The 19,945-nt window shown below is 42.9% G+C and overlaps 1 protein-coding gene across 1 annotated transcript in view; it reads right to left on the bottom strand.

Annotated features, from left to right (window-relative positions):
• Positions 1-2,541: 2,541 nt before the first annotated feature.
• Positions 2,542-19,945, bottom strand: part of AGXT2 (alanine--glyoxylate aminotransferase 2) — a 33,924-nt gene continuing 16,520 nt past the window's right edge. The window contains exons 8-14 of the mRNA XM_026666393.2: positions 18,813-18,913; positions 15,028-15,120; positions 12,884-13,016; positions 9,644-9,732; positions 7,734-7,883; positions 5,347-5,445; positions 2,542-2,728 (exon numbers count right to left, since the gene is read on the bottom strand). Coding sequence (XP_026522178.2) covers positions 2,618-2,728; positions 5,347-5,445; positions 7,734-7,883; positions 9,644-9,732; positions 12,884-13,016; positions 15,028-15,120; positions 18,813-18,913 — 776 coding nt within the window. The 3' untranslated portion in view covers positions 2,542-2,617. The remainder of the gene's footprint in view (positions 2,729-5,346; positions 5,446-7,733; positions 7,884-9,643; positions 9,733-12,883; positions 13,017-15,027; positions 15,121-18,812; positions 18,914-19,945) is intronic.

Raw genomic sequence — 19,945 nt, 5'->3', positions numbered from 1 at the left:
ACAAATTTTCCATCTGACAAGAACGGTATCCTAACAGGTCTAGGTTAGTACTGGAAGCTTCTGCCTTACAGTGCTGTTTAAAGGTATAAACTAACCCACGTAAACGCTTCTATCTCCTAATTATTCCTTTAATCAGCCTTTATTCCCATCATCGGGTTTATCTCATAAGTCCACTATTTCCTTCCCTATCCAGCTATTGTTCTCTCTCTCTGTTTGGCTTTGGCAGAATCATCTAATTAACGTCCAACAATCCATCAAACACAGATAGTTTCCCTTCAAGTTATGGACAACCGAAGATCCCATTTGCACGTCATAATTTTCCAATGCTGCAGCTGTCGCTATTACCAGGAAACTTCTATCGTTGGCAGGGTGCCACAGCTCCTGCAAATGTGCTGACGGGCTCAGATCATCTATCATCCCTAATGGAGCCCAACACTGGATTTATTGAGGGCTGCATCAAAGTTGTGCTTCACCTGGGGGGGTCGAGGTGGGTGTGGCCAGCTCGGCCACTTGTGTCGGGGGCGCCTGTGGTAGCCCGAGTACTCTGCCAGCAAAAATGGGCTCCTGAGCTCCATTTTTGGCTGCGATGGCAGCCCTCCAGAGCTCCGTTTTCACTGGCAGAGGCTCCGCGGGCCGGTCCTTCACTGTTTCCAGGGCAGCACTGTGGACCAGATCTAAGTACCCTGCGGGCCGGATTTGGTCCACGGGCCTCAAGTTTGACACCCGTGCTTCAGAGGTATTCTGTTATTGTATGTTTAAACTTCCAATATCTTCCCTATGCTGTGTATGAAATTTAAAAACCCCACCTGTGGTATACATTCAATCACTGACCCAAAGGTGCTTTTTCAGGAGGCAACTGGACTGTTTTTTCTTTGAAGACGTTTCACTTCTCATCCAAGAAGCCTCTTCAGCTCTGACTGGTGGGGAATGGAAGGATTTATATACTCCGTGCAGACAGCTGGTCATTTGCCTCCTTTTAGCTGGTCGTTTAGCTGTGTCATCAGGGTCACTTGAGTGGTGCAAATTCCCCACCATCCAGTCAGAGACGTAGAATCTTCTTGGATGACAAGCGAAATGTCTTCAAAGAAAAAAACAAACAAACCAGAAAGTCCAGTTGCCTCTTGAAAAAAGCACCTTTGGGACAAGTATGACCTGGATGACTCAGAATCTCATTCAACCATTAATTGAAAACCACTGCTGTAAAATATATTTGGGAAATTGTAGCTCTCTTGTTCTTGCTGTATTCTGTTCTTCAACAAAAAAAGACTTGTGTAAATTATCTACTTGGGGAAACGCAGGAACTTCATCTGACTTTTATGTCCACAGACATCTCAACCTGGACAGCAAGATTTGCAAGTGTCAATTGATCCAAGAACTAAAAATTAAGATTCCTTTCTCTTAATATTATGCTAAGTCTATTTGTTAAAGCACTTATCAGCGTGAACCTTCACTCTGTTCTAGCTGGTGCAGATGCCCCTCAGAAATTTGTAGTAGGGTTTCTGAATGTTCAACATAACACAGTGTTTCATGTTCTATTTTTGCTTTATGAAATTGCATTCTGTCAAAACATGAAAGGATTTGGATATGTGCTTTCCCACCTGTAATTCAAAGCGAAATGGCAACAGAATTAGTGTGTGCCCTTCCGGCAGAGGATTGGAAAGAATTTATATTCTGCTGCTCAGCTGTGTTTCAAACCTATTTCTGGCCATTTCCCCCAGCAGAGGCTTATCCCCAGCACTCAAATATTTAAAAATCCCGATGTGGAGAGAGGAAGAAAAGATGACTCCCATGTACTTGGCTGGGCTTTTCTAAATAACCTACAAGCACTATGTCCAGCTGCTGCACAAGTTATAAAACAGCCAAATGGTGTTGCAGCCTGGGAAGCCTGCTTCTTTTTGCATGTAATCTTATCCGGATTAATCTCAAAAAAATGGACTATTATGAATCTGTAGGAAGTTAGCACCCACCCCTCTCCTAGAAAAATGAAATATACTCGGAAATATTAAAAAGGCAGAATATTTCCCCTGAAAAGAGTAGAAACTCAGAAGCAGAAACTCACCTTTGTTAGTGGGTGGACCATTAAGGTGTGGGCCAGAGTATTTTACATAACAAAGATCTCCAGGTAGAACTATAGGAATTGCCCAAAGCCCTTTTCATTACATCATCATCCAGCAAGCTCAACCAAGCCTGGAACTCAGGTGAAGCCATGTGGTCCAGACAAAGCCTACAAAGTTAGCTAAGACCCCCGCCCCTGGGAATCTGACAGCCAATGGGATACATTTCTTGCACAGGAACAGGAAACACTAGGGTGGGGCCCAACAGAGGGTATATAAGGGTCTCTCAGCATCTTGGTCCTTCTCTTTTCCTTCACCTTGAAGCATGTGATCATCCCTTCCTTCCTTGGAGCTCCAAGCCATGTGGTCCTGTCCACCATTAAACCATCCTTCCAAACAGCTTCCATGTTTCCAGTGTCTTTTTCCCCACTTGGAACTGAACCCAGAAGGATAATCCTTCCAATAAATCAATGCTTCAGGCAATGAGTGTTGGTTCATGGATTTATTCACAGTGAGTCCAGTGCATCTCAGGAATGTGTGTGTGTGTGTGTGTGTGGTGTGTTCTACATTTCGGCTGTTCTTTTCATATGTCTTATTAAGGCTTCCTGGAAGACGGCCACTGCAAAATCTGCATCTTCCTTAGTAATGCACATTGGAGGTTTAATTCTAAATGTCTTGGGGAAGAGAAAAAAAAAAAAAGGAAAATATTATACAGAGAAAAAACTTATTTATCAGTAGAGATGTTTTGGTCATAGATATAATCACAGAGCAACTTACTGTACAGTCGCCGCTTAAGGGGCAAAGGATGGGGATGGACCAAGTTAAAACAATTCCAGCCTACCACAAGCTAAATTTATTGGTCCATCGGTATGGTCCTGCTCTACAATTTATTTTGCAAGCTGTACAATTAAAAAAAAAAGAAAGCTACAACCAGCCCCTTCCCTTCTCATGCAATCATTTTATAGTGCTGGGCAACCAGCCCACATTTACAGTATCATGTGGTTGCAAGGCTAATTCACAATATTTTTTGCCAGAAATTGGTATTTCTGGTTTTCTGCAAAAAAAAAAAAAAAAAAAAAAGCTCATTGTGACAGTGACCAGCATGACATATGACAGTACTTCTGGGCTCAGTTATGATTGTAAGTTGAGAACTGCCTGCATTTTATCTCCCCATGTTACCATGCACAGGCTAATATACCTAAAACAAGCAGGTTTGGAAACAAATATCAGATGCAGTTTCATGCACAGACAGTTGTATGTGTTCCTTTTTTGACAGTAATGCATTGTTTCTATCAGGGCTGGCTAAACTTTTTCCTCTCTGGGCGAAACCTTTTTTATTATTTTGAGGTCTGGATTTAACAGATAAACAGATAACAGATAATCAGAATTGGAAGGGACCTTGTAGGTCATCTAGTCCAACCCCCTGCCCAAGTAGGAGATGGGAGTCCAATCTCTTCTTGAAGGTCTCAAGTGAGACCTTCCCACAACTCCCACAACTTCCAAGGGCAAACTGTTCCATGGATTGATTGTTCTCACTGTCAGGAAGTTTCTCCTTATTTCCAGGTTGAATCTCTCCTTGTTCAGTTTCCATCCATTATTCCTTGTCTGTTCTACAGGTGCTTTAGAAAATAGCTTGACCCCTTCCTCTCTCTGGCAGCCCCTCAAATATTGGAAGACTGCTATCATGTCTCCCCTGGTCCTTCTCTTTACTAGACTAGTCAAGCCCAGTTCCTGCAGCCGTTCTTCATATGTTTTAGCCTCCAGTCCCCTAATCATCCTGGTTGCTCTTCTCTGTACTTTTTCTAGAGTCTCAATATCTTTTTCATAATGTGATGACCAAAACTGGATGCAGTACTCCAGGTGTGGTCTTACTAAATAAAGTGGTATTAGTACCTCGATTGTATCCCTCTGTTAATCCAATTTAGGGTTGCATTGGCTTTATTGGCTGCTGCTGGCTCTATTCAGCTGATCGTCCACTAAGACTCCAAGATCCCTCTCACAGTTACTGCTAACTGAGCCTGGTTTCACCCAGTCTATATGTGTACTTTTGGTTTTTCTTACCTAAGTGTAGGACTTTACTTTTCTCTGCATTGAATTTCATTTTGTTTGATACGGCCCAGTGTTCTAGTCTGTCAAGATCCATCTGGATCTTGAGCCTATCTTCTTGGGTGTTAGCTATTCCTGCCAGCTTAGTATCATCTGCAAATTTGGTAAGTTCCCCTTCTATTCCCTCATCTATGTCATTAAGATGAGGATGGTGAAAAGCAATTTTAACCTCACCTCGGCTCCAATGACCTCACCATGAGAATGACGATGTCACTGGAGCTGGGGTGAGATTGAAATCGCTCTCTACCATCCTAAATGTTACTTGGTGTCATCCATCGACCTGGCAAAGTTCAGCCTTTTGAAATACCTACAGAGGAATACTTGTTGCCTTACAAGGTAGTCCTTGACTTACAACAATCAAGCCCAAAATTTTCACGGCTAAGCAAGGCAGTTGTTAAGTGAATTCTGGGCCCCATTTTACGAACTTTCTTGCCACCGTTGTTAAGGGAATCACTGCATGTGTTAATTGTTCAGTGAATCTAGCTTCTCCATTGACTTTGCTTGTCAAAAGATAATTGTGTGACCCCCAGAACACTGCAACCGTCATAAATGCAGGCCAATTTTCAAGAGTCCAAATTTTGATCACATGATCATGGGGATTGACAACTCGTAAAATATTTCTATGGTCCTTGTAGAGTTGCCAACAGAAAGGGAGGGAGGAGCAGTGGGCAGCTTGCATTCCATAGATGTTTTCAAAGATAGTTTCTAGGTGACCCGTTTCTGTTGCGCAAAATTCTAACTGGAGAGCATGATTGATGACTCTTGGCTATGAATGTGTCCCATTGGTGAATATGAATTACGATACACCCAAGAGGTGGGGGGGAAAACCAGGGTCAAGGGTTACAATGAATTATGTGTCTCAGAGTCGGCTACACCCAGGCAGTGCTGGCATGTTTACTCCTAATAAATCTTCTTTAAACTTTGGAAGTCTGGCTTGAGACTCATGATTTAAATGGGGGTAACTGATGGAGTCCTGACAGGGATGCTGCAATGGTCATAAGTGTGAAAAACTGCCATAATTCACTTTTTTCAGTTCCATTATAACCTTGAAAATTCACTAAACGAATGGTTGTAAGTCAAGGACTGTATTTTTATCATATGCCTATCATTAGTTTTTCTTCAGCATAAGGCATCCTTCTGTCTACTAAAGAACTGGCTATGGTCACAGGCTCAACATTTACAATACCTGGAGATACATTCCTCCTTTGCCAATCAGCAGTCCCATATCCTTACAGTCTTCCCAAATCTGGTCCATCTCTTCAGCTGGAAGTGGCTCACGAGTTTCCTAGGAAGAAAATTTAGACTTCAGTTTAATCACCTTTTTTTTTTTTTTTTTAAAGGAAAGCATGAAAGAAAACAATACATATCCATTAATCACAAAAAGTACACTTTTGTGTTGTGAGTCTATGCATGTGCAGACATTCAAAAGATTTATTTTATTTTATTTTATTTGGTTTGTCAATTGGTTACAAGATAATAGGTATAAGTAAAAACATAGTTATGAATACATGGATACATATAAGAAAAATAAAAGAAACAATAGGACAGGGACGATAGGCACGCTTATGCACACACCCCCTACAGACCTCTTAGGAAAGGGGTGAGGTCAATAGTAGAAAGTCTAAGGTTAAAGTTTTTGAGGTTTGGGGAAGAAACCACAGAGTCAGGTAGAGTATTCCAGACATTGACCACTCTGTAGCTGAAGTCGTAGTTCCTGCAATCAAGTTTGGTGCGATTAACTTTGAGTTTGTATCTATTGTTTGCTCTAATGTTGTTATGGTTGAAGCTGAAGTATTCATTGACAGGTAGGACATTGCAGTGTATGATTTTATATACTATACTTAGATCGGACCGAAGGCGGCGTAGTTCTAGGTTTTCTAGGTCTAGAATTTCGAGTCTGGTGGTATAAGGTATTCTGCAACGAGTAGAGGAGTGGAAAACTCTTCTTATGAAATATTTCTGGACTTTCTCAACTGTGTTAATATCAGATACGTAATGTGGGTTCCAGACTGATGAGCTGTATTCGAATATTGGTCTAGCAATATTTTGAGTTTTTAATTGCAGAATCTTGATTTAATCAATTAATCAAACAAGATGTAATGTTGGCTACATTAACATGCAATTTCACAGGTTTTAGAATTGCATATTGACATACCCAACATTATATTTTGTATTTTATTGATATATTGATGGAATGCATACTCTGCAATTAAGAACTCAAAATAGCTTTTGAATGTCTGCGCGTGCACAAAGACACAAAGTTTAATTTTTCAGTAATTGCCATAGTGAGTAGTGTTTGCAAGAAGATTCCATAGGAAGTCCTTAAAGGTAAAGGTTCCTCTTGCACATACATGCTAATCGTTTCTGGCTCTAGGGGGCGGTGCTCATCTGCGTTACAAAGCCATAGAGCCAGCGCTGTCCGAAGACGTCTCCTAGGTCACGTGGCCGGCATGACTAAACACCGAAGGCGCACAGAACCCTGCTACCTTCCCACCAAAGTGGTCCCTATTTTTCTACTTGCATTTTTTACGTGCTTTCAAACTGCTAGGTTGGCAGAAGCTGGGACAAGTAACGGGAGCTCACTCCGTTATGCAGCGCTAGGGATTCGAACCGCTGAACTGCCGACCTTTCTGATCGACAAGCTCAGCTTCTTAGCCAATGAGCCACCGCATCCCTTCACCGTGTCAAGGAAGTCCTTGACACATGACTAATGGAAGTTGCCTGTTATGACCATATGTCATAACGGTTGTAAAACAGGTTGATTGATTTTACTACTAGATCAGGAGTCACCAACCTTTTGGACCTCAGGGACCACTAAACTCATAATTTTAATTCCCCTGGACCAGAGACCCTGGGAAAATCCCCCCAAAAGTCTGCAGGAAAATTCCCCATCCTGTTTTCCTACTAATCAATCATTCTTTATCTGGGACTGCAGGATACCGTCTTCAGCTCCATTCTCAGGGGGAGAGAGAGTGAGAGAGAGAGAGAGAGACTTTTGGCTTCATGCAAGGAAAGCAGCAGAAGCAGCAGAAATCTTTCTTTCTCTCCCCCAAACTCAGCCAGAAATGAGTCTTTGTGAGACTTGTTATGCCGGTGCAGCTTCTTGGAGCACGATGCCTTGCAGGGTCGCAAAGACTCATTTCTGGAGGAGTTTTGGAGGAGAGACAGAAAGACTTTTGCTGCTTTCCTTGCGTGCAGCCAAAAGCAGAAGAAGCGGAAAGAAGCAGCCTGGTGGCCAGGCCAGGCCCGTGGGGAGAGTGGGGCAAGTTCCCCCCCCTCCGCCCTTTCCCCCCTCCCCTCACTACCTCGTGTTGTTTGCAGTGCAAGCAATGCAAGCCCTGTATTCCCGTGGGCCATGTGGTCGGCACAGCCTTGTGTTTCCGCGCAGCCTGGATTAATTGCTTTGAGGATGACATTTCTCTGCGGACCACCAAAATTTTCTCCTGGACCACCAATGGTCCCTGGCCCACTGGTTGGCGACCACTGGACTAGATGACTATTGTTGTCCTTTCCAGTTCAACGCAAGTACCTTACAAGCACTATAGCCGCCACCCCCCCAAGTGCAGTCCGTACCTTATTCTTGACCATCTCTATCCCAATCATCAGTCCTTTACCACGAACATCTCCAACACTTTCAAACATATCCCGCAGCTTTGCAAACTCTAAGAGCAAGTGAGTTCCGATCTCTTGGCAATTTTTCTGCAAGCCATCTTCTTCTATTGCCTGGACACACACAAACCATAGAAGGAAACCATCAAGCATTGCCAGTACATTTAATTCTAAAAGGGGCCTTAAAAATTAGACAGAAAAAAACTTTGATAAGGTCATAGCCAGGCAAAAAAGATTAAAATATCAAATCAACTTCATTACATGGAAAACTATTGAAGTTCATTTGATTTAATACAATACAAGTAATCCTTGACTTACAACAGTTCATTTAGTGACCATTCAAAGTTACAACAGCACTGAAAAAAGTGACTTATAACAGTTTTTCACAGTTATAACCTTTGTAGCAACCCCACGATCCTGTGATCAAAATTCAGACGCTTGGCAACTGGTTCATACTATGACCGTTGCACTGTCTCCAAGTCATGTGATCACTTTTTGCAACTTTCTAACAGGCAAAGTCAATGGGGAAAATCAGATTCACTTAACAACCAGGTTACTAACTTATCAACTGCAGTGATTCACTTAACAACGGTGGCAAGAGATGGGGCAAAATTCACTTAACAAATTCTCACTTATCAACAGAAATTTTGAGCTCAATTGTGGTCGTAAGTTGAGGACTACCTGTATTGAGGGGCTTTGGGCGGAAGGGGATCCACCATTAAAATAGGGGTACAGCTGAGGCGAAGTCCGGCCTCAATATATTTTCAAATTTTTTCAATGTTCAATTATTGCATCCAAATTTATTGCATGCAATGTTTGTGCCCCACATTAAAAGAGGGGTAGAGCTTCAACCACCCAAAGTATTGGCCCCAATATTTTGCAAATATCTCTGGCAATATGGAGAATATGTAACTTTCTTGCTGTCAAGTATAGTAGAAATTATATATATATATATATAGGGATAGAATATATATATATATTTCAGCTGTTCCACTGTGTTCGATTCTTGGAAACTGGACAAATCCCTGCAAAAGTGGTTTGCCTTCATCTCCTTCCCAGGCAGTGGTGGGATTCAAAACTTTTTACTACTGGTTCTGTGGGCGTGGCTTGGTGGGCGTGGTGTGGCTTGGTGGGCATGGCTTGGTGGGCATGGCAAGGGAAGGTTACTGCAAAATCCCATTCCTTCCCCACTCCACTAACCTGCTTTCCAGCTCTGTTCTCCTGTGCAGGGCAACCAAAGACCCAGCCAAACAGCTGGGACTTGGGAGGCAGAGAATGGATGGGGGCGAGGCCAGTCAGAGGTGGTATTTGCCGGTTTTCCAAACTACTCAAACTTTCCACTACCAGTTCTCCAGAACTGGTCAGAACCGACTGAATACCACTTCTGTTCCCAGGCTGAGAGAAAGAGGTCACCCAATTGGCTTCATGCCCAAGGTGATACTAGAACTCACCATCTCCCAGTTTCTGGCCTGATGCCTTAATCATCAAACTGACTCTCTACATATACAGAACATCCCATTAATTTCACTGGAATTTGCAACAGATGAATAGTCTGCATTAATCTATCTACATGGAATCCATAGTGTCAGTGCTTATTACATGAATGGAACCCTTCAGCCTGCCTTTGCTTTCCCTGCATTTAAGCAGAGAAGGAAGTTATGTTTGAAAAACATAAAAGATTCCAGATCGTTTTGCTAGAAATGAATTAAGAATCTCTAGCCAAGTTGATTAAACCTGCATGCATTAAGGCACACCAAGCCATCCTTTTGGGAACCAAAAGTCCTTTAATTTAAGGAGCTGGTGGGGAGGAAAGCAATTTTGTCAAAGCTCATAAATAATAATATAACTAAAAACCAATGAAAACATTTTCTTACATCCAGGACTGCAGATCCAACTGCACAAGCCACAGGGTTGCCCCCAAAAGTGTTGAACTGGAGGTTCTCTGTCATACTATGTGCAATTTCTAAAACCAAAACATACTAGTCTTAACAAATGAAGCTGTAAAGTCATTCATTAAAGAGATCAGCAGCTGGAAGAAACATAAAAAGAGAGACCTTCATTTACAATGCAGGTACTCCTTGACTTACAACCGTTTGTGACTTACAAGAGATCCTCACATTTACAGACAGGGCAGTTTTCTCCCAATCATGTGATCAAAATTTGGGTGTTTGGCAACTGGCAGGCATTTACTGGTATTGTAAATGTTGAGATGCATACTAATGATCAGATGCACGTTAACGATCAGACATGTTGTGGCCATGTTGTGGAATCAGATGAGGAGGGGAGGCATGGAAGTCAGGGCCAGCATCAAGGCAACCTGAGAGCTCCGCGGGGAAGAGGGAATGAGACAGAGGCGGAGCCTGGGCTGTCCGTCAGCCCTAAGATGGAGAGTCAACGGCCCCCAGGTCTGGAGGTGGCTGATGAGGAAGAGGAGGAACAGCTGGGTCCAGTGCCTGACACGCAATGCACAGAAGCCAGAGAAGGGAAGAGCAGTGGAAATCTGTAGGCAGAGGATAGATAGATAGATAGATAGATAGATAGATAGATAGATAGATAGATAGATAGATAGATAGATAGATAGATAGATAGATAGATAGATAGATAGATAGGCAGGCAGGCAGGCAGGCAGGCAGGCAGGCAGGCAGACAGACAGACAGACAGACAGACAGACAGACAGTAAGTAGAATTCTTTATTGGCCAAGTGTGATTGGACAAACAAGGAATTTGTCTTGGTGCAAATGCTCTCAGTGTACATAAAAGAAAAGATACATTCATCAAGAGTCAAGAATCATAAGGTACAACGCTTAATGATAATCATAGGGTACAATAAGCAATCAAATCATACTAGGAAACAGTCAATATAGATCATAAGGATACAAGCGACAAAGTTACAGTCACAAGTGGGAGGAGATGGATGAAAGGAAGGATGAAAAGATTAACGGTAAAAGTAGTGCAGACTTTGTAAATTGTTGGACAGTGTTGAGGGAATTATTTGTTTAGCAGAGTGATGGCATTCGGGGAAAAACTGTCCTTGTGTCTAGTTGTTCTGGTGTGCAGTGCTCTATAGCGTCATTTTGACGGTAAGAGTTGAAACAGTTTATGTCCCGGATGTGAAGGGTCTGTAAATATTTTCACAGCCCTCTTTTTGACTCATGCGGTATACAGGTCCTCGATGGAAGGCATATTGGTAGTAATTGTTTTTTCTGCAGTCCTAATTACTCTCTGAAGTCTGTGTCTGTCCTGTTGGGTTGCAGAACCAAACCAGACAGTTACAGAGGTGTAGATGACAGACTCATGTGATCAAAAATCTGTGGGCCGATCCTTAGGACAGAAGAGCCACCGCTGCTAGCAAAGCCCGACCCTAGTTCTGGGGATAAAAGGCAGGAGTCGGAGATGAATAGATGTGGCAGACAACTATTCATTTCTCTGCCGGATGGACTCGCTAGCCTGCTGTAAGAGAGAATTTTTTTTGCCGAGGCTGCTGGTGCTCCTAATAAAGGAATCTTTGAGTTAACTTCAGAGGGTTTGTCGTGTTTGGGGAGCCAGGTCAGAACAAGGCCATAGGATGATGATTGCAGTGTCCCGGGGTCATGTAATTGGCTACAATCTTCTCAGCTTGCTTCCAACAAGCGAAGTCAACAAGTGGGAAACCAGATTTGCTTAAAGATTGTATATTTAACAACTGCAGTGATCTTCTTAACAACTGTGTCAAGAAAGCTCGTAAAATTGGATGCAATTTGGTTAACAACCTCTTTGTTTCGCCATGGAAACTCTGGTCCCAATTACAGTTGGGTACTAACTATATGTGAAACCTCAGTGTTACCAGAGTGACTCAGAAGATCTTTTGTGAACCTATGCTCTCAATATTCAGTGGATCAGATGGAGAATAAGTTTGTATGCAGTCAAAGCCCTTTCCACTTAAAATATTTTTTTTTCTAAAGGTGTCTTTGGTTTATGCAAATACCAGGTGCAGATAGTCATTCATTCATTCGGTTCACCTGAATTAATTATGCATTTGAACTGGATTTTTTTTTACACTGCAAAACCAGAAGCAGGCCAGATTGTATTAAAAAGTAATTCATTTATTTTATCCTGTCAAGGTATCAAAAAAAAAAAACCTACAATATTGCATTATTATTCGACAATCAATCACTGCAATTCTACCAGTTCATTTTCATACCACTGAGTTGATGGAGGTGCAAAAAAAAAAGGAAGATCTAAATAACCTCATTCAACCATGTCTGTAGAGATTCTCAGTCACTGAACTATATTTGCCTAATCTTTGTATTTTTAAACTTATGATTATAAAATTTATGACTGGCTGCTTCCTAGAAATATGAAAATTTAATAGAATAAGGGCTTTGGGGTTTAGTTTCTGTTGACTGAGAGTGGAATAAAAACTGATAGCATCTTTGAAACATTTATTTTAATTTAAAGTAGGCAGATGGAACATAATGGAAGAAAAGTGGAAGATTATTTTGTGGGCCACCTGCTGTTAGCTGGAGATTACATCTGTTATGTTAGGGTAACTCTTAAAGAAATACACAATCATTTCATAAGCATACATGAATCACAGTTTGGTTTATCCTATTAACAGAACATTGTGGTGACAGCATTTTTATAAGCCCCAGCTGAGACAAGGGCAGGAAAGGAGGAAAAAAATAAGAGAGAGAGAGAATAAGAATTAGAGTCAGTGGCCAATTATAGAGTCCATTCAGCTTGTGATTTTTCTCTATATGAGATAAAATGCTACTGATCCAGTAAAATTTATTCTCTCATGCATGTTCAGAAATAATGAATGTAAAGCTAAGGTAAAGGATAACATGCAACCAAAATTCTTTTTCATAGCTTTCCAGAACTCTGGGAAAATGATTTTTGAAAACTGTGAAATGGCCTCCTGCCATTTTGAAGCAGGGAACATTGCCTTAAGGAACATGTGAAATTGTTGGGGAAGAAAATCCCAAAATTCCTCTCGAACCCAGAAAAACAACAGAGAATCACCTGACCTTTCTTTCATGTTGATGTGATTGCACCCTCTATGTGGTCTCCCCCAGACCCTGTGCATGAAAAGGTTGTTCATTCTGAAACCCTCCAAGCGTGAAAGCAGTTCTCACCTGGTGTAGTCACAACTGCAGCCATGGGAAAGCCGTTACCAATTCCTTTGGCCATGGTAACTATGTCTGGAATGACATCGTGGCTTTGAAATCCCCAGAAATGACTGCCTATTCGACCAAATCCAGTCTGAACCTTCACAGGGAACAAAGAAAAGGTGCTTTTAAAAGATTTAGAGCATGGCTGGCTAGGGAATTGTGGGAGTGGAAGCCCACAGATCTTAAAAGTTGCCAAGGTTGGACACCCTGCTATAGAGTTGCTCTTTATAAATAGCATCTATATTTTAAGGCAATTGTTTTCTGATAGGAAATTGCCTATATTTGCTGTCAGGCACGGGTGGCCTTCAAAATTTTTAGCAAAGGGTTCTCTGCACGGTTCTTGGGTGGGCGTGGCCATGATGGGCGTGGCCTAGTCAGCCTCCTGCACCACAGTGGGGGAGGAGGCGTTTTCGCCCTCCCCGGGCTCCGGAGGCTTTCCTTGAGCCTCCTGGAAGATGAAAACAGCCTCTCTGGGCTCCAGAGGCTTTCTGGAAGCTGGAAATGGGACCCATTTCCGGCCTTCCCGAACTTCCGGCCTCCGTGCACGCCCTATACCAGTGGTGGCTAACCTTTTTAGGCTCTTGTGCCAAAAACTGTGCACGTGCTTGCACGCTTGCGCTCATGTGCCAGCATCCAGAAGGCAATGCGCGCCCCCCCCATGTCCCCTATGCATGCAATCTCCCCCACCCACCCACCCCCCTTACATGCACTGCACCTCACAGCTGATTTTTGGCCAATTTGAGGCCTTTTTCGGCCTCCCAAAGGCTTGAGGAAGGCTTCTGCAGGCTTCTACAAGCTTTGTAGGCCGAAATCTAGCCCTGTTTCGTCACTTCCCGTTTTTCCTAAAATACCAGAAGTGACTAAACGGGTCTAGATTTTGGTCTACAAAGCTTGTAGACGCCTGCAGAAGCCTTCCTCAAGCCTTTGGGAGGTCGAAAATCAGCTGTGAGGCACGCACATGCACAGTGAGGTAAGTTTGCCTGCAGCTCGCGTGCCGGCACATCACGGCCCTATACTTACCTGCATCCAAAATGGGCCGTGTGGGGACTACTGGGAGGGGAGGGGGGGGGCAGCCAGGAATGGGATTTGGGGGTTCTCCAAACTGCACAGAATCTTAGCTAGGGGCTCTCCCAAACCCCTGCAAACCCCCAGCAGCCCCTCCCCTGCTGTCAGGTTTGATAGAGATTCTCAATCATCCAGGTCATGGTTATTATTATTTTTTTCCAAAGGCAACTTGGTGTTTTTTTTTTTCTTTGAAAATGTTTCACTTCTCATTGAAGAAGCTTTTTCTTCTGAAGAAGAAGTTCTGAAGAAGATTTTTGGAAGTGAAACTAAATCTTTTCAAAGAAAAAAAAAAACCCCAAGAAAGTCCAGTTGCCTTTTGAAAAAAGCACCTTTCAGATATACTGTCAGATATACTACGTGCAGGCCAGTATTTCATCAGCTGTTCTTACACAGAAGTGACTTCCAAACAAAAATCTGTGTATGGTAAAGTCCTTGGAGAAAGCACCACCCACTTCCCTCCCAAGTTCGGGATTCAGTTTAAATTTTGTTCTGTGTTTGTATTCCTTTCTAGAAGACACACAACTGCCTTGCTTGTAGGAGGCAGAGGTGGTATTCAGCCAATTGTGACAGGTTCTGGAGAACCAGTAGCGGAAATTTTGAGTAGTTCAGAGAACCAGCAAATACCACCTCTGACTGGCCCTGCCCCCATCTATTCTCTGTCTCCTGAGTCCCAGCTGATCGGCTGGGTCTTCTTTGCTGCCCTGCACAGGAGAACAGAGCTGGAAAGCAGGTTGGTGGGGTGAGGAGAAAATGGCATTTTGCAGTAATCTTCCCCCAGGAGTAGGGAGGGAATGGAGTTTTTACAGTATCCTTCCCCTGCCATGCACACCAAGCCACACCCACAAAACCGGTAGTAAAAAAATTTGAATTCCACCACTGGTAGGAGGGGTTAGTTCCCTCAGGCCAACTTGTTTTGCAAAGTCCTCTTCAAATGCTTTGTAGGGTCCCAATCCAAGCCCTCAGCCAATGGTATCTCAAATAGCTGTCCTTGTAGAAACTCTGCACGTATAATTTGGAGAAGGGAGTCACATTCAGATATTCACCTCGTCTGCAATGCAGAGGCCTCCCCTTTCACGCACCAACTGATAAGCCTCCTTTAGGAATCCTTTGGGAAACTGAACTGTTCCATTTATGCCCTGGAGAAAGCAGACAGACAGGATCAAAGGAAAGGGTGACCTTCCTTTCATGGAAGAAAATTCCACACAGAATCATAGCGCTGGAACAGATCTCGGAGGTTTTCTGGTCCTTGCTCCAGACAGGAGTCTCATTACACCCCAGTCAAATGGTCATCCGGTCTATTTTTGAAAACCTCCAGTGATGGAGCACCCATAACTCAAGGCAACCTATTCCACTGATTAATTGCTCTCACTGTCAAAACAATTTATCCTTACTTCTGTGTTAGATCTCTTTTTGACAAGCTTCCATGCATTATTTCTTGTCCTGACTTTTGATGCCTTAGACCAGAGGTGTCAAATTCCATTTCATTCAGGGCCGCATCAAGGTTTTATTTATTTTATTTGTCAAGCGATTATAACAGGTATAAGTATAAACATAGTTAGAATACATGAAATGGATACATATAAGAAAAATAAAAAGAAACAATAGGACAGGGACGGTAGGCACGTTGGTGCGCTTATGCACGCCCCCTACAGACCTCTTAGGAAAGGGGAGTGGTCAATAGTAGACAGTCTAAGGTTAAAGTTTTTGGGGTTTTGGGAAAAAACCACAGAGTCAGGTAGAGTATTCCAGACAGAGGTGGTATTCAGCAGGTTCTGACCAGTTCTGGAGAACCGGTAGCGGAAATTTTGAGTAGTTCAGAGAACCGGTGGTAACCTTCCCCCTGCAGTGGGGAGGGAATGGAGATTTTACAGTATCCTTCCCCTGCCACGCCCACCAAGCCACGTCCACTAAGCCATGCCAAGCCCACCAAGACACGCCCACAGAACCCATAGTAAAAAAATTTGAATCCACCACTGATTCCAGACATTGACCACTCTGTTGCTGAAGTCGTATTTCCTGCAAGCCAGCTCGACATTACTCGTGTTGGGTGTGCCTGTGGTGGCCCAAGCACTCTGCCAGCAAAAATGGGCTCCCAGGCTCTGTTTTCCCCTATGATGGCCTCCTGCAACCCTCTGCCAGCAAAAATGGGCTCCCGAGCTCAGTTTTTGCCTGCAACGGTCTCCTGCAACCCTCTGCCAGCAAAAATGGAGCTCAGGAGGACCTCCCATGGCCCTCCCACATTCTGTTTTTGCTGGCAGAGGCTCTGTGGGCCAGTCCTTTGCTGTTTCCAGGGTAGCCCCATGGGCCAGATCTAAGCAGGCCTTCAGTTTGACACCCCTGCCCTAGACAATAAGTCAATCCTCTCTCGACAGCCCCCCAAGTACTGGAAGACAGCTATCTGCCTCAAGTGTTCATCATACAATTAAAACCTCCAGGCCCATTATCATCCTTTTGCTCTTCTCTGCACACTTTCCAAGTTCTCATTGTCTTTTTTGTATCATGATGACCAGAATTGGATGCAGTATTGCAATTGTGGTTTCACTAGTATCCGGGATCATGAGGTCACCATTTACACCTTATGTAATATATATTATGTAATATACAAACTCAATGTAAGATACAAACTCAATGTAAACCACTCCAAACTTGATTGTAGAAAGTACGACTTCAGCAACAGAGTGGTCAGTGCCTGGAATGCACTATCTGACTCTGTTGTTACATCCTCAAATCCCCACTCTTTAACCTCAAACTATCCACTGTTGACCTCACCCCATTCCTAAGAGGTCTGTAAGGGGCGTGCATAAGTGCACAATTGTTCTCCCTATCCTATTGTCCCCATTTATTCGTACCTATTTCCTGTATTCTTACTCATGTTTATACTTTTACCTATTATCTTGTAAGTGATTGACAAATCAAATCAAATCAATAAATAAATAATTGCTGTAGTCCTAGTGATGCACTTCAATCCACACAACCAGGAGATGGCACTGTTGAATTTATTTTCCTTTTACCCCATTACCTGTTTTACCTTTTCTTTGCTACCGGTAGTAAGGAGCCCTACTTCTTTCACTTGCTGGAATTACAATACCTGGTGAAGTGATACCCATGGAAGATATGTGGTGGCAGCGGTGGAAGGCTCAGCCATACTGCACATTACACTTATCATGTAAGATTACATGATGGCCCTCTGGGCCTAAACAAAAGGAGTCCATTAATAGCAGGAGATCTCAACCCAGGATGAGCAGATCATCTGAAGGGTCTTTGGTGCTCACTGAGCTTGCTTCTTTTTTTTGCAGATGTTTCATTACCCAAACTAGGTAACATCATCAGTGCTAGTCCCGCTGATGTTACCTAGTTTGGGAAATGAAATGTCTGCAAGAAAATAAGCAAGCTCAGAGCACACAAAAGAACCCCTCTGTTCAACCTTGAGCTACAAATATTCTCCTTTATTAGTGGATTATCTGGATAGGAGAACGGCCAGCTGGTCTTTGCATGTGTGGGAGTGCTGGAAACTGGAAGAGCAGCTCCCCGGCATGCATGTGCGCATCAGGGATGCTGAGCTTCCGGTTTTCGGTGCGTGCATGCACACGGGCCAGCTGGTCTTCCTGCGCGCATATGTACCAGAAACTGGAAGACCAGGTGACTGCCACACATGTGTGTGCTGGAAACTGGAAGCTCAGTTTTCTGGTGTGTGCATGCGTGCAAGGGAACTGCTGTTCCGGTTTCCGGCTCTCCGCCACGCTCATGCTCCCATTTTGGTACTCAGTGCCAAAAAGGTTCACCAACACTAGTTCATCCAAGATTTTTGCAACGTAGTTTGTACCAGTACATGGGAGAATTAAAAGTCCTCAGTTTAAATCATGAAAGGAAATCCCTTCTAATCTCCTGCAGATCAAAGGAAAGAATTAAGATGTCCAAGAAATCAGGACTCAGAACCAACCACCAGAGAGGTTGCACAGGGATCTGAAATATCTGATGTCTTGCTGGTTTCTGCAATTTTTGATTAAACTGGTTGATGATCCCACTGACATTTTCTTTTTCTTTCTTTCTTTCTTTCTTTCTTTCTTTTGGTTGTGCCTCCTCTTCCTCATCGATTTTGTCTTAATTATAATGAAATCACAGCTTCATATACTGTAACTATTTTCTTGAACTAAAGTAATAATAAGCAAATCTTCTAGGTGAGGCTGTGAGAATCTATTTCTCAAATGAAAACAAAGCATATTTTATAGTGTGATTCCATGCATTCCTAATGCCATCAAGGAGGCCGACTCCCTGGTTAAATGTATATAGGATAGCAACTATAATCCTAAATATATCTACAGAAGCAGCAAGGTCTTCTGATTACAACATGTTCAAGATGACATTATGTTTTATAATGAGGAAGATCTTATTTTAGGAATCAAACATAAAGGTAGTTTCCCATTGTCTCTGACTCTAGTGGTGCTCATCTTTGTTTCTTAGCTGAAGGAACCAGCATTGTTCAAAGACATTTTTGTGGTCATGTGACTGGCATGACTACATGCCAAGGAACACAAAACACTTTTACACCCTCCAACCAAAGTGGTACCTATTTATCTACTCACATTTGCATGCATTCAAACTGTTAGGTGGCCACAGCTGGGGCAAGCAATGGGAGCTCACCTCGTTGGGTAGCATTTGGGTCTCAAACCTGGGCTATCAGCTTTCCAGCTGACAATCTGAACATCTTTAACCACTGAGCCACTGCACCCATTAAGAATCAAGCATTGTATGAACTAATCTGTGTTGGAAAGAGCACTGAAAAGTTTTAGGTCCTTGAAGCCTTTTTTTTTTTAAAGAAACCACTTACTTGAATTGGCTCAGCAATAAATGCAGCGACTTTCTTTGAAACACAAGTTTGGAGTGTGTCCTTGAATTGCTCAATGTACTGGTCTTTAGCATGGCAGGTTCCTGTATCGGGGGAGATGGGGAGAAACATGTTTATTATTTTAAACTATTATTCATGAAAGAAACATCACGGTCCTGTTTATCATCTAAAATGCCAAAAGGCTTTTCTCCAGTTGGCTCACTGTAGCATGAACTTAACTGTGCTACATACTTTTTTGGGTCAAATCAAATGATGTTCCATTCACTACTGTGTGGTGGCGCAGTGGTTAGAATGCAGTACTGTAGGCTATTTCTGCTGACTGCCGGCTGACTGCAGTTTGACAGTTCGATCCTGACTGGCTCAAATTGGGTTCAGCCTTCCATCCTTCCAAGGTCGGTAAAAATGAGGACCCAGATTGTTGGGAGCAATAGGCGGACTCTGTAAACCGCTTAGAGAGGGCTGTAAAGCACCGTGAAGCGGTATATAAGTCTAAGTGCTATTGCTATCTAGGTAGGGATTGGGAACAGAGGCAGCAGAAGCAGGAAAGCGACCAATCATGGGGAAAACAAATTTTATCCTAGTGAATTTCTGCTGAATAAGGGTGGATAGACAGCCCAACATTAGGAAGGGATTCTACGATGGAGGGCTAATTAAATACATCCTGACACTCGAGTAATGACTAATTGGGTCTGGAATTACAGTTGTTAAGTTGCCTTGATTGTCAAGTGGATCAGCATGCAACCATATCCGATTTTACAACCTTTGTTGTGGTAGTTGTAAAGTAAATGAGAGGTGATTGTTAAGTGAACACTGCAGTTAAGCAAATCTGCTTGTCTGCAGTGGGCATTTTTTTTTTGTTTTTGCCAGAAACTAGAAGTAAATGCTGTTTCAGGCAAAAAAAATATTTTAAATCGTGGTTGTCAGGGCTCCAGTAGATTACCCACATTTAAATCATGAGTCTCTAGCTGGATTTTCAAAGCTCAAAGATTTATTAGGAGAAGACATGCTGGTGCTGCCTGGGTGTAGCCAACTGAGACACATCATTCATTGTCACCCTTGACCCTGATTCCCCCGGCCACCTGGGTATAATCATAATTCATATTCTCCATTGGGAC

The sequence above is a fragment of the Notechis scutatus genome, chromosome 2 (genome assembly GCF_049901735.1).
Source record: "Notechis scutatus isolate UNSWTSFEM ecotype Mainland chromosome 2, rNotScu1.2, whole genome shotgun sequence".
Lineage (NCBI taxonomy): Eukaryota > Metazoa > Chordata > Lepidosauria > Squamata > Elapidae > Notechis > Notechis scutatus.
The sequence above is the reverse complement of the archived record's forward strand: the minus strand, read 5'-3'. Positions and strand labels throughout refer to the sequence as shown.